The following is a 13,352-nucleotide window of genomic DNA, read 5'->3' on the forward strand; positions in this document are numbered from 1 at the left end:
GAAACATCATGTAAATTCATTGGTCAAAAAAAGTGTGAAACATTTAGTTCTTGAAACACCTGCAATAATGGAATGTAATTATTTTAATTATCTTAATATCTCGCCACACCTAGTTTCTGTAAATAAAGCAGTTTGAAAACAAGCAGCTTTGTCATTCCAGCAGAAATATCAGTGGCACTTAGTGTACTTACACACAAAAGTACTAAGTAGTGTAAGCTAACTACATGGCTAAAGATAAGGTTTAGGGGTAGCCTTAGGTTAATACCTAGTTAGCGTCATTACTACAATAAGTACATAATATGTTCATGCGAAACAGTAAAATAAAGTGCTACCGAAAATATCTTAGCCTACATGGGTTGAATATTGTCTTTTTGAAAAAAGTTGAACTGAAACAGTTGAGTTTGACCGTGTTCGAATCCATTCAGCCGATCTCCGGGTCTGGCGGTACCACTTTTAGCATAGCTTAGCATAGATAATTGAATCTGATTAGACCGTTAGCATGTCCCTCAAAAAAATGACCAAAGAGTTTCGATATTTTTCCTATTTAAAACTTGACTCTTCTGTAGTTACATCGTGTACTAAGACCGACGGAAAATGAAAAGTTACGATTTTCTAGGCCGATATGGCTAGAAACTATACTCTCATTCCGACGAAGAAATCAAGGAACTTTGCTGCCGTACCATGAGTGCAGCAGGTGCAATGATATTACGCAGCAAGCCTAAACATGTCTTTCTAGGGGCTCTGTAAAATGCGTTATTAATTTTCAGTGCATTTCAGAATTTGGATTTAGGCTTTGGGCACATCCCTAGTAACAACAACTACAACCACATTAAAGGCACAATATGTAATTTTCACCACTAGACGTCGCTTACTCAAAACAAAGGCATAGCTTAATGATGCCGTGATTAAGCGTAGAATCATGGGAGTTGTCTTCACCTCCACAGTCAATGGAAAGCGGTGAGGGGTGAGGTGTGTGTGTGTGTGGGGTGGGGGGGGGCAGGGTTATTCGCGGGAGTCCAGCTGAGCTTTTATTATGCTTATGCTGCAGTCAGCTGCTTCTGCTCTTTCCATTGCATGTATGTGGGGTAACACAGCACTGTTTTATATGGTTAAAACCATCATACTAAATACATTTGAGTGTGTTGAAAGTTGTTATAACGTTACTCTGTGCGTTCACTCGACAGCTGGTATAAGAGACTTGCTGCACTTTGTAGCTATCTATAAATATTAAAATGTCAATAAAAAATCTGGATGATACGCAATCAATTTAAAAATATATTGTGGAAATATTTTTGAATGAAAAACTCTGATTTTTGTTAGCCACTTGACAAAATAGTGTTGTCTCTGAGGTTCAAACATGTTACTTACAGTAAATCAAGAAAGCTCAATACAGTTAGTCTTATTGTTTGAATTACGTAAAAATGATTAGTTTTCTGTCTAGAAATGTATCCAAACAGTAGTTCCCTTGTCTAATAAAACACAATTTATTAAAAGCATCTTTGGTGTTTCCATGTTTTAAAACTGGAAATCAAGAGTAACACAGATATGACGTCATTGACAGACGACGAAATGACACGGTTTGGATCCTGGTTAAAATAGCCGATTTCTCTTGGAAATATTTGGGATAATGCAAGTACACAATTCAACAAAATATATAACACTGTTATAGTGGTTTTTGGATATTTTAATCCAAAAATCGTACATATTGTGCCTTCAACCACATTGTTGAAGGGCAAACATTATATGCATACTAGTATAGATTAAGTTTAGTGAAGTGCTTTCTCACAGGATCGGCTGTGCTCCTTTGAGAGGAGGTAGTTGGCCAGCGGTGGGGTGTAGGTGAGACACTGCACAGTGGAGTTGAGGAAGCAGGTGTTGCCCAGGTTGTGGAGTCCGGCTCCGACACGATACACCCGCTCCCACTTCATGGACAGCTTGTTCCCAGGGAAGAGCATCTTCTGTGGGGCAGGGATCCCATCGCTCTGCCCAACGCTCAGGCTCTCAGATACTGACGAAAAAGACAAGACCAGTTTATTAAAAGAAAAATACCTTTATTTGCATTATAAATCATACGAAGATGAAATATAAAACTACATGCACATGGTATTTGGTGTCATTCACATGTGATGTGCAGAATTAAGGTGCGGTCACATTTACCACTGTTTAGTGAATTTTCACTGGCAAAATCCAGTTATTTCAAAAGTAACCCATGCGATCAGGAATTTAAAGTGAGGGAAAAAGATTTCCTCAAAAAGCTTTTGAATCGGGTTGGTGTTGGTCAAACAAATTCACTATGCTAACCATACTATGCTTGGTTTAAAAATGAGTTCATTGTAAGCTGTGCTTTATATATCACTACACTGTTGACAGTAGACAAAGGACCTTTTATGCCCACAAAATTTCACAGAAACGTCGCTAATGTGACCACACTTTCAAAGTTACTGAATAATTTAGTATGTTTAAAGGATTAGTTCACTTTAAAATGAAAAACACCCTAAGCTTTACTCACCCTCAAACCATCCTAGGTGTATATGATTATCTTCTTTCGGATGAACACAATCTGAGAAATATTAATAAATATCCTGACACATCCAAGCTTTATAATGGCAGTGAGTGAGATCAATGAGTATGAGCTGAAGAAAGTGTCTCCATCCACATTCATCCATCATAAACGTACTCCACACAGCTCCGGGGGGTTAATAAAGGCCTTCTTTCCATAATTTGAATATGGATGGTGGCCTGGCAGAAGCTAGATATTTTACTTCATAACTTGTTAAACATGGATATTTTTTACACAAACGCATTGCTTTGCTTCAGAAGACCTTTATTAACCCCCTGGAGCCGTGTTGAGTACGTTTATGATGGATGTGGATGGAGGCACTTTCTTCAGCTCATACTCATTGATCTCACTCGCTGCCATTATAAAGCTTCAGGATATTTATTAATATTTCTCAGATTGTGTTCATCAGAAAGAAGAAAGTCAAATACACCTAGGATGGCTTGAGGGCGAGTAAAGCTGGGGGAAATTTTCATTTGAGAGTGAACTAATCATTTAAAAGGTACAGTTTAAGCTACAGAGGGTTTTTTTGTAGTTCACCTACAATCTGCATCCGTCTGTCCAAGATCACATGACAATGTGTAAACTAATATTTGAAGGGTTGCACCACCTCAGAGAAAGTGCACAACTTCAAGGCCAATTTTAGTCCAATTGACATGCTGGACGAAGGCGAAATACAATTGTTTTTATCTAGGTCTGTCAGTCTGATTTTGCGAAAACTGGACTTTTATGATTTTATTACCATTTTATGATATTACCATTTTATCCTGATGTTTGTTTGTTTTTAAGGCCAAGCCTATTTTTGGCAAAAACCACACTTGCATTATACTAAATAAAAACTAAATATAATGGATTTAAGACTAGGGCTGCACAACGATTAATCGTGATTAATCGTTTGCAAAATAAAAGTCTGTGTTTACGTAATATATGTGTGTGTTCTGTGTATAATAATTACGTATAAATACATGCACATACATGTATGAATTTAAGAAATATATACATGTATAAATAAATATACATATTTATATATATTTTATATTACATATAAATATTTCTTAAATATATACATGTATAAATAAATATACATATTTATATACATTTTATATTACATATAAATATAAATATTTCTTAAATATATACACATGTATGTGCATGTATTTATATATACATAATTATTATACACAGAACACACACATATTACGTAAACACAGACTTTTATTTTGCAAACGATTAATCACGATTAATCGTTGTGCAGCCCTATTTAAGACCTGTTTTTGCTAAAAAAAAATAAAAAAAAATAATTTGGAATAACTAGATTAAAAAAAAACTTTTCAGCAATAACAGAATAAAACAATTATCAATACAATAAAATATTTTTAGCCTTACAAATCCTTAATTGTTCATTTTAATGACAATCAATTATGAAAAGATAACATTAACAATAATAAACAACCCTGGGAAATGTGCTGAAACTGTGGATCAGAGGTCTGTTTGCCTTAAAAAGTTTTGGTGGTCTTACTTTGTCTCTTAATCTGAGCAGGTTCAGATGGTCTCTGTGCTGCTGCCCCATCATTCTTGGGATTTAGGATCACATATTTCGTTTTGAGGTTTTCCAGCTGGTAGCTGAAGCCTTTGCTGGCCGGTTCAAACTCGATCTTCTGCAGCAGCACTTTCTTAGCAGATGATGCCAGCAACTTGTTGAGGTCGCCTTCATCGCTGGAGTCCTTGCGGCCCGGCTTCAGGGCCTCTTTGAGCTTGTCCACTATCGGCATTGTGTGTCACTGATGAAGAAAAACAGAAAAAATTAGAAAAGCTGCTCCAAATTTAAAACTTTCAAACATTCATTACTTGGTTAGAAGTCTTAGTATAACTTGTAACAAACCAAAGATTTTCCAAGTATAAAGTTCATCCAGATCAACAAATCTGACACATGACAAGTAAGTCATTTCAGTAGATATCACAACCTTATGTCAATCTGGCAAACCAAGCAAGCCGCATTTGAAATACAGGAGCCTGTACATGTGCTCAAACCGATCAAAGTATCAGTAACACAACATGTCATTTACCCACAAATCACAAGGCTGCATTTACAGAGCTTTCGTCTGCCTTGACAGATAATAACTTGCACAAGACTACATGAAATGAAACATCCAAACATTGTGTCAGAACAAAATCCAATAGGTGAACAGTTAGGATGTGGCAGGTGTCAAGTTACATAACAGCAACAGCGCTGCTACTAGGCAAAAGCGCACACCCATCAGGTACTGCTGAGACTGCGTTTGAGAACGAACAGAAGTCGATGTAACAGAAACGGACAGGGCTAACAAATGGTCAGGAACGATACTTGCATAAATACATGCCTAATATCACATCAATAAAGCAGACTAAATTAAATACAAACATGTTTTTACATAAATTCATCTCCAGGTTGAAAAATTATAAAACTTACTACATTGTTTAAATCACTAAGTACTGAAAGTAACTATGAATGAGCAATCAATCACCAAGCAGAAAAATGACATGTATATTCTAAAACTGTCACTTCACATCAGATTTACTGCAGGGCAAACGGCTGCACTTGCCTTAACTGCGACTGTTGTTGACAAAGAGACCAGCTGTGAGATCACTTCCAGTGCAGTGAGGTGCTACTCTCGTCAAGCCAATGGACAGCACATCTACCAGTATCTACACTGTATGGTCAAAGGTTTTGGGACACCTGACCATTACACCAACAGGAAGTGTAATGGCATTGCATTCTAAATACATAAACGTTAATCTCTTCTGGGAACGCATTCCACAAGATTTGGGAGCGTTTTTGTGGGATTTTTGCCCATTCATTCAGTTGTTAATTTTTGAGATCCGGCACGGATGTTGGACGAGAAGGCCTGGTTCACAAACTCCGCAATCTCCGTTCCAGTTTATCCCAAAGGTGCTGGATGGGGTTGAGGTCAAAGTTCTTCCACACCAAACTCATCCATCCATGTCTTTATGAATCTTACTTTGTGCACTGGGGCAGTCATGCTGGAATGGAAAAGGGCCATCCTCAAACCGTTCCCAAAAAGTTAGAAGAATAGCATTGTCCAAAATGTCCTGGTATGCTGAAGAATTAAGATTTCCCTTTACTGGAACTAAGGAGCTAAGCCAAAAGCCTGAAAAACAGCCCCATACCATTATCCCTTCTCCATCAAACTTATTGGCACAACGCAGTCAGGCAGGTAACATTCTCCTGGCATCTGCCAAACCCATTCCATGAAGCTCCCGCCACACAGTTTTTGTCCTGATATTAACGCCAGTGGAAGTTTGGATCTCTTCAGTTGTTCCATCAGCAGAGCGTTGGTGATTTTAGCGCACTATAAGACTTTACATGATCTTCTGCTTCATGACTGAGCTGCTGCTGTTCCTAAACTCTTCCACTTTCCTATAATACCACTTATAGTTGACCATGGAATATCTAACAGGAATGAAACTGACTTATTGCAAAGGTGGCATCATATCAAAGTACCACACTTAAAGGGATAGCTCACCCAAAAATGAAATCTTTCATCATTTACTCACCCTCAAGTTGTTACAAACCTGTATACATTTGTTGTTGAACACAATAGAAGATATTTTGAAGAATGTGTGTAACCAAACAGTTGCGGGGCACCACTGACTTCCATAGTGTGGGAAAAAAAAAAATATATATATACAAAATATCTTTTGTGTTCAGCAGAAGAAAGAAATTTTTGGAACAACTTGAGGGTGAGTAAATGATGACAATTTAAATTTTTGGGTGAACTATCCCTTTAACTCTTCATAACAACCCATTTTTCTCACAAATGTTTGTAAATGCAAACTGCATGACTAGGTGCTTTATTTTATACACTTGTGGCAATGGGTCTGTTTTTATACACCTGGGTCTATTTTATATACTGTATTTTATAATGGGTCTATTTTATACACGTGAAATGTCTGAATTCAATAATTAAGAGGAGTGTCCCTTTGTTTTATATAGTGTAACTTTTTATGGTTACACTTTCCAATTGTTGACATAAGTAAACTATATTATACATGAACTAACAATGAAAAATACTTCTAAAGCACTTATTAATCTCAGTTAAAGTTAATTTACCAATATACGACTAAAATCAAAAATTGTTAATATTTAATGGAGCTCAACTAAAATGAACAAACAATGAACAGTTGTATAAACCAAAGTTAATGAAGACTAATAAAACACTGCAACATTGCTTTTTAGTTAATTTAATGTCAGTTTGTGCAGTAAATAATGTCAAATAACCAGGCCTTATTGTAAAAAGTTGTTACCGTTTTTACTGATTACACAAAGACATTTAAAGAGAAAGACATAACGCATTTAAAAAAAAAAAAAGAAAAAAAAAGATCAGATCCCAGGCACTATTTTACTGTCCTTGTATGTACTTACTGTTGTAATAACAGTGAATTATTTATAAATACGTGAAACTAACCCTAGACCAAATCCTATATTAAGTATGTTTAATTAAAGGATTAGTTCACTGTCAAATTAAAATTAACACAAGCTTTACTCACCCTCAAGCCATACTAGGTGTATATGACTTTCTTCTTTCTGATGAACACAATCAGAGTTATATTAATAAATATCCTGACGCATCCAAGCTTTATAATGGCAGTGAACGAGACCAACAAGTATGAGCTGAAGAAAGTTCATCCATCCTTCATTACAGATGTGCAACGATTAATTGCGATTAATCGTTTGCAAAATAAAGTCTGTGTTTACGTAATATGTGTGTGTTCTGAGTATAATAATTATGCATATATAAATACACACACATACATGTATAAATTTAAGAAATATATGCATGTTTAAATAAATATATATATTTATATATATTTTATATTACATACAAATATAAATATATTATATATAAATTAACATTTTTCTTAAATATATACATGTATGCGTCTACTTATATATACATAATTATTATACACAGAACACACACATATTACGTAAACACAGACTTTTGTAATTGCGATTAATCGTTGCGCATCCCTATCCTTCATAAACGTGTACTCCACATGGCTTCAGGTGAGTTAATAAAGGCCTTCTGAAGTGAAAAGATGCATTTGTGTGAAAAAATATCCATATTTAACAAGTTATAAAGTAAAATGTCTAGCTTCCGCCAGACAGCCTTCCATATTCAACTTAGGAAGCAAGCGTAATTAACGTTACACTTTTTTTGTAAGTTGAATACAGAAGGCGTAGGACGTAGCGCAAGCGTTTTGAAAAGCGATTTATTTATTCAGGATATTTATTAATATAACTCCGATTGTGTTCATCAGAAAGAAGAAAGTCATATACACCTATGATGGCTTGAGGGCGAGTAAAGCTTGGGGTAATTTTAATTTGAAAGTGAACTAATCGTTTAATATAACTCAGTACTTAAATATATAATTACTGTAATAAGGACACCTTAAAATAAAGTGGAACCCAAATAATCACAAAGCACCTCTTTTATCTGGCTTAGTATTTATGCAGACAAAGCTTATTTTATAATGCACATTTGGTGCATTCAGGACACAGATGAGCAGTAAAGGCTGAGTTGTGTTCTGCATGGTCTTACTCATCAGGTCTAGTGCTGACGTACAGAGCAGAGGAGCAGCAAGCGGGCTGCACATGCATCAAAGCCACAAGGGCAGACTAACCTTCATGTGCACTTGCGCTGAATGGTGACACAGTCCTGCATGAGCTGCGCTCAGCTGAAAGCACTGATGTAACCACATGCTCCTGTGCGTGTGCAGCTTGTGTGCATCAAGACATTCTCCGGGCATCTCATCACATTTTATGTAAGCGTATACATTCAATGGCAGATCTTAATTATACCAAGCATGAATACAGATTCTTAATATCATCTAAATGTATTCATTTGTGCTCAAAGAATCTTAAGAAACGTCAATTGAATCAATATCAGGTTTTAATGCTAGAATGATTTAATTATTTACAAAATAGAATAATACAATATAACTCTATAAGGAACACTAACATATCTATGAGTCATAAATCAATGCTTGAGCCCTAAAAAGTGTCATATTTTGACACTGTTATTAATATACAAACATAAACTGTCCTTCCCTGCAGTAGATTTGTTCACAATCTACATGCAATAAAGAGCTCCTTCATCACTGACGAACAATAGGAGACATCTGCAAGTTTAATTTCTTACAATAGACTAATAGCCAAGATATCCACCTCATCCAGCACTTTGTTTTCTGTCTTATAAAGTAAACTGTTACTATTATGGTGAGTGAACTGTCCAAATGAATCAAACTGAAAATATACCTTTTTTTGAAATACCATTTGACCTATTAGATCAAAAGAGTTTAATTCAGCACGGCTAGTTCTGGTTCTACACGGTTGATGGCAAACATGCAGCAATGAATGCTGAAACACTGTCATGGAAGACAATTCTCAGGTCTGTATAGTCTCCATCACCAGACAAGTATTTATCAGTAATATTTCACTGAGGGTCGTGCCCCAGTTAAAAGTCTAACGATGCCCCACTTCAAACTCCATTAATTTATTGTCTATTGGAAAAAAAAAAACTCAATCGACCCTTCGCAAAGACCTTAAGCCTGAAACACACCAAGTCGATGGCGACGAACTAGTGGCATTGAAAGCAGACTGTGGGGTTAGCTCACGACGGCAGTGTCTGGGTCCAAAGTTGGCCTGACACACCAAACCAACGCTCGACAGCCGACGACCAAGTAGCACGTCCGTTCTGCGACTGCGTAAGATGAAATGCCTTTACGTACCAGCAGGTGGCAGTAGCTGAACAGCCAATCAGAATGATCAGATGGCCTGACGGACCGACAAGCTCCGACGCCGATTCAACATTTCGAATCAGCTGAAAAAAAGCCAACGAGGACCAACTTCAGCCGACGGTGCGGTGCTCAATTTCACTGAGAAAACTTAGTTGGCCGACAAACAAAAACTGCCCAACAGCCGACCATTGGCTTGGCTGTAGTTACCGTTGCTACGTCTGACAAGCCATGCAGCTCTCAAGCAACACGTCCTTTTTCTCACACAGTGAAAAATACATTGCGGAGCAAAGAGGACACTGACAACGCACGACAGACAAGATACAATACTTTTGGTATGAAACAAAGTCTCAGCTTTCACATTATGTCAAATTTAAGAAATGCAAACACTAAATAGGCTATCATTTAATGGCTCTTTAATGTATGGTTATAGGTCTCTGTAGCGCCTCCGTTCAAGCAGCTCGTGAACCAATCATCTTCCTCTTTACTACTAGCTATAGCACAAAATAAACATGATTGAACATCAGAAGGTATATTGTTTCAACCAGCGGAAAGACGTCAATTAGGGCTGCACGATTTATCGCGATAAAATCGCATGCGATTTGGCAAAGGCTGCCATTATTTAATGCGCAGCTTGTCAGAGCTGTACGGCTCTGTGATCAGTAGTAAGAGCTTCTCCATCTGAAAGCCAGAGGACGCTCTTGCGCAGAAACTCGAAATATCCCCTGCAGCAGAAGAAGATAACATGCGTCATATCGCTGTAGCTGAATAAACATAAGATTAAAATGCACTGATTGATTTAACATAACTAATAAACACACAGTGCCTTATTCTGTGTAAGAAGCCACATCATCTCACAGAAGGACGCTCAGCTCTCGTTATGAAGTGAGTTTGGAGTAAAAACATGTTAGTAAATGTTGTGTTTTGCTGGACAAGATGTTAATAAATGCTTCTCGTGTCTGGAACAATGTTTTATGCGTGTTACTTTTTCCAATGTACATTATAAGCGACTCAAACTCGCAGTGATTTCAGATGGATTCGCATTTGGAGCCATACTTCATTGACAAAAAATAATCGCATCCCTTGCAATTTTATAATCACATTTAAGCGATAATCGCATTCAAAGTTCAATGTTATTTTCATATTGTGTGATAAATCATGCAGCCCTAATAATCAATACACACCATTTTTCAAGTTCAAGTCCACCAATTTAACCTACCAACTCTCCTGTCTAGCTTGTTTGTCAGACAAAACGGCAGATTTAGCGTTATGATTGGTCAGATCACCTGTCAATTAAAAATCTGGCAAAGGGTGAACACCACTAAAATTAGCATATTAATACAATAGTTTGTTCATTTTTGCAAGGTCAGGTTATGCCATGCATGAACACAATAAATGATCCTTTTACATAGTTTATGGTTTTACAGCAGCAACAGTAACTATGGCTAGCATGGAACTAAATAGCTCACAAAAGAACTATTAGAACAAGAACTATAGAACAATTAGCATCTTAAAAACAAACTGCATGTTTAAGCCATTAAGAAAGTCTACATGAAAAACAGTTATGAATTGTTCAATTATAATTTTAAAAATTGCAATTATTGGTTGCGGTGTCGTACCAATTTGTATTGTACTCAACATTATTAAGTTATGTGAGATATCAAAATAAATTATTAACTTATTTATCCACATGTGTCAATGGTACAGTTCTTTCTGGTTAAGGTGTTCTTGTTACAGTGTAATTGTACTTTTAAATACTGGGTAATATTAATAAACAACGTACTTACTATATGTTCAGTTGCATGTAATTATGCATAATTTACTGTAGTAAGTAAGTAAGTACGTACATGTAACACACCGAGAGATAAAGAGTTCCCCAGTATCTCGCTGAGGTAAAGTCTAAAGTGTAGCCGATATCCGGCTAAAACCACGTGTCCAATGAGGACTCATGTGGCATTTAACCAGTACATAGTAACCACTGCTACTTTCCAAACTACTTCATAGCTGTTCTTTTAGACAGTTAGTTTATTAAAATATACTTAATGTTTCTTTTTTATTCAGTTTATGAATTCTCGAGTGGTGTAAAGCTGCGCCTCAAAACGTGTCTAGACAGCAGGTTTGGCCATTACAGCACGTGCAGCTGAGCTGAGCTAACCAGGAACTATATGGAGTGAATGCAGCACGCGCTACTGAAGCCTTCAAGTGCTCTAGGTAGGCAGCTAGGTTGAGACACAGCCTAGAAATGTATCATCCATTACTCCGCACAATATCCACACGTTCATACAACTCAAAGTTTAAATATACGAGATAAAAATCCTTCTTTACTCGTAGTGTAAACTAGCTCGGTGGATGTCATCAGCAAATGTGACAGTATTTAATGTAGCAGAAGCCAGCGCGTTTATTAGAGATTATCATGGTGCAGCTAACAGGGATTCAGTGCACAGAAACATATGATGACCAAGGACACCGTGATGACGGCTTATGAATCAACTCTACCGACCAGCACAGGTTGTTTACCACAAGACTACACTATTAATGTCAATGTGTTTCGCGCGGGTTGCGTCCGAATACGCGCCGCAGTCGCTAGTTAGAGCAGCTAGTCACACTAGATACAAGCTAGCAAGCTACTGTAGCATCTGCTTTAGCGTAAACAGTGCGGTTTCCGTCGACCTTTCTACACATTTGTGTATTTAACGTCGGCAAAATGTAGCGACAAGCACTGCGGTCAGTTTACTGCAGATAGAAACGGCTTCACTTCCTCACAAAGCGAACGTGGCGTTCAAAGTGCTGCAATGTGCTGCTTCTAACCCTCATTTGGGTATTTGCTCATGATTCAGCACCATAATTCACCACCAAACGCATGCGAATAACATCAGATACGTACCCATCCGTGAATGATCGCGAATCGTTTGATCTGTTTTGATGTGAAGACTATATTCCGCTACGAAGCCTTCATTTTGTTACGTTCTCTCCCCCATGCTGCATTATCAAAGGGCGTGTGCATGCGTGATTGACGTGCCTGAGCGGCCAATCAGTTTTGAGAACGACTGTGACGATACACTTCATTCATAGCGCCAGTGTCCAATCAGAGGACGCAGATCGATTGCTGTCTAACTTTTAACATGGATTCTTCCAATTCAAGAAATGTTTTACTCGGACGGAAGGCTGACTTCGGTGTTGCCAGGGATTTTTAGACTGCAGGAGGGCGCTAGAAAAGAAAAAGACTGACGAGGTTATCAAGGGTACACATTAGATACAACATACACAACGTAATTATAAATAAAAAAGTCATATATATATATATATATATATATATATATATATATATATATATATATATATATATATATATATATATAATTTTAATAAACAACATGTTGTCTTTATAATTTCGTGATTTATAATTTCAATGTATACTCACATAGTGTAAACCCTTTAATGCATGAAAATGTATAGTTGCAATAATAGTGTAATTCTCAGTGGGACCATCCTATTTGGGATCTAAAAAAATGAAAAAAAAAAAAAATGAAAACCCCTGGATTAGGATGTTGTTTTAGTGATAATAATCTATGGAAAGATAAAAAGCATAGGTATGGATTCTTAAATATAATAAGACCGTATTACATATGATGGCACAGAGCTGGTGAATGAAATAAACTGATTAACTACATGTACAGCTGACACATTAAATTATGAATTACTGTATATGTTTTCAGTTAGTATATGCTATCCTATTAGCGAGTCATTCTACGAAACGAGTGCCATTTGGGTCCGCAAGCTTTGATCAGATGCATAAGGCACAAAAAATGTCCCAAAGTATGTTTCCAAAGCTTAAAGTTATAAATTCAAGTGTTCTTTTTAACATGATATATGATTAAATGCTTTTTTTGAAGATTAACATACTATTTTTAATAATTTTTCATTATTACATAGCCAATTTCACATGTCCGTGTTAACCAACATGACAAATAAGTTATATATTTTTTCAAACATGTAC

General features: G+C 36.6%; 2 protein-coding genes across 3 annotated transcripts in view; one reads left to right on the forward strand and one right to left on the reverse strand.

The window, feature by feature from the left end:
- The window catches only part of usp36 (ubiquitin specific peptidase 36), a 35,168-nt gene extending 22,771 nt beyond the window's left edge, over positions 1-12,397 (reverse strand). For both annotated transcript variants that reach the window (XM_048151981.1, XM_048151990.1), the window contains exons 1-3: positions 12,240-12,397; positions 4,077-4,338; positions 1,787-2,008 (exon numbers count right to left, since the gene is read on the reverse strand). In XM_048151981.1, the coding sequence (XP_048007938.1) occupies positions 1,787-2,008; positions 4,077-4,329 (475 nt within the window). In that variant the 5' untranslated portion in view covers positions 4,330-4,338; positions 12,240-12,397. The remainder of the gene's footprint in view (positions 1-1,786; positions 2,009-4,076; positions 4,339-12,239) is intronic.
- Positions 1-13,352, forward strand: part of LOC125280859 (gastrula zinc finger protein XlCGF57.1-like) — a 1,316,469-nt gene that overhangs the window by 99,065 nt on the left and 1,204,052 nt on the right. The window lies entirely within an intron of this gene.

Source organism: Megalobrama amblycephala, linkage group LG1 (assembly GCF_018812025.1).
Source record: "Megalobrama amblycephala isolate DHTTF-2021 linkage group LG1, ASM1881202v1, whole genome shotgun sequence".
Lineage (NCBI taxonomy): Eukaryota > Metazoa > Chordata > Actinopteri > Cypriniformes > Xenocyprididae > Megalobrama > Megalobrama amblycephala.